This window comes from Penaeus vannamei, unplaced genomic scaffold (assembly GCF_042767895.1).
Source record: "Penaeus vannamei isolate JL-2024 unplaced genomic scaffold, ASM4276789v1 unanchor502, whole genome shotgun sequence".
Taxonomy (NCBI): Eukaryota; Metazoa; Arthropoda; class Malacostraca; order Decapoda; family Penaeidae; genus Penaeus; species Penaeus vannamei.
The window spans coordinates 32,501-33,431 of record NW_027213506.1 but is presented as its reverse complement, the minus strand read 5'-3'; the positions used below and the strand labels follow the sequence as shown (position 1 = coordinate 33,431).

At 53.0% G+C, this 931-nt stretch overlaps 1 protein-coding gene across 1 annotated transcript in view; it reads left to right on the top strand.

Moving 5' to 3' along the window:
• The first annotated feature begins 438 nt into the window (after positions 1–438).
• The window catches only part of LOC138861013 (autotransporter adhesin BpaC-like), a 1,779-nt gene continuing 1,286 nt past the window's right edge, over positions 439–931 (top strand). The window contains exon 1 of the mRNA XM_070119666.1: positions 439–931. This exon is cut by the window's right edge and continues 1,286 nt beyond it. Within this exon, the coding sequence (XP_069975767.1) occupies positions 439–931 (493 nt within the window).

Genomic DNA, 931 nt, shown 5'->3' with positions numbered 1-931 from the left:
TATTTATTAAATATTATAGTAATATGTACATAACTTCTTTACTAATGTTTATGTGGAACATTTGACTAAGAATTTTTATTAATGAAAAGAAAATTTATATTATTTGTCGGTGCCATTGTTTCAAGCGTGTATCATGCACGAAAACAATAAGATTCAATGATATCCTAGTAAGAACAAAAAATTAAAAAACTTACCAAGGAGCTGCGACAAATTCCAATTGGCCGCCCACCACCCGACCTGCTCCTCCCTTGCCCATACGAACAGCAGCCGTGGTATGTTCCCAGGTTGTACGGTTAATTGTCCCAGGCCAGCTGCAATAGAAGGAAAATCCTAAATCTTGAAAAACAAATCAAGAAGAATATAAGGATTTTGGTCATGCTTTCTCTGGGTCTTTCCGTCATCACATTATGTTCATTAGGATTCCTTTTCTTTTCAGTGATGAAGAAGAGGAAGGCTGGACGACGTGAGGACGAGCTGGAGGCCGAGTCCGACGTCAAGGCCCAGCTGGCTGCTGCTACCCGTCGTGGCGATGAGCTGGAGGCGGCGTCTGACGGCCTCAGTGCGCAGCTGGCTGCTGCTACCCGTCGTGGCGATGAGCTCGAGGCGGCGTCTGACGGCCTCAGTGCGCAGCTGGCTGCTGCTACCCGTCGTGGCGATGAGCTGGAGGCGGCGTCTGACGGCCTCAGTGTGCAGCTGGCTGCTGCTACCCGTCGTGGCGATGAGCTCGAGGCGGCGTCTGACGGCCTCAGTGCGCAGCTGGCTGCTGCTACCCGTCGTGGCGATGAGCTGGAGGCGGCGTCTGACGGCCTCAGTGCGCAGCTGGCTGCTGCTACCCGTCGTGGCGATGAGCTGGAGGCGGCGTCTGACGGCCTCAGTACGCAGCTGGCTGCTGCTACCCGTCGTGGCGATGAGCTGGAGGCGGCGTCTGACG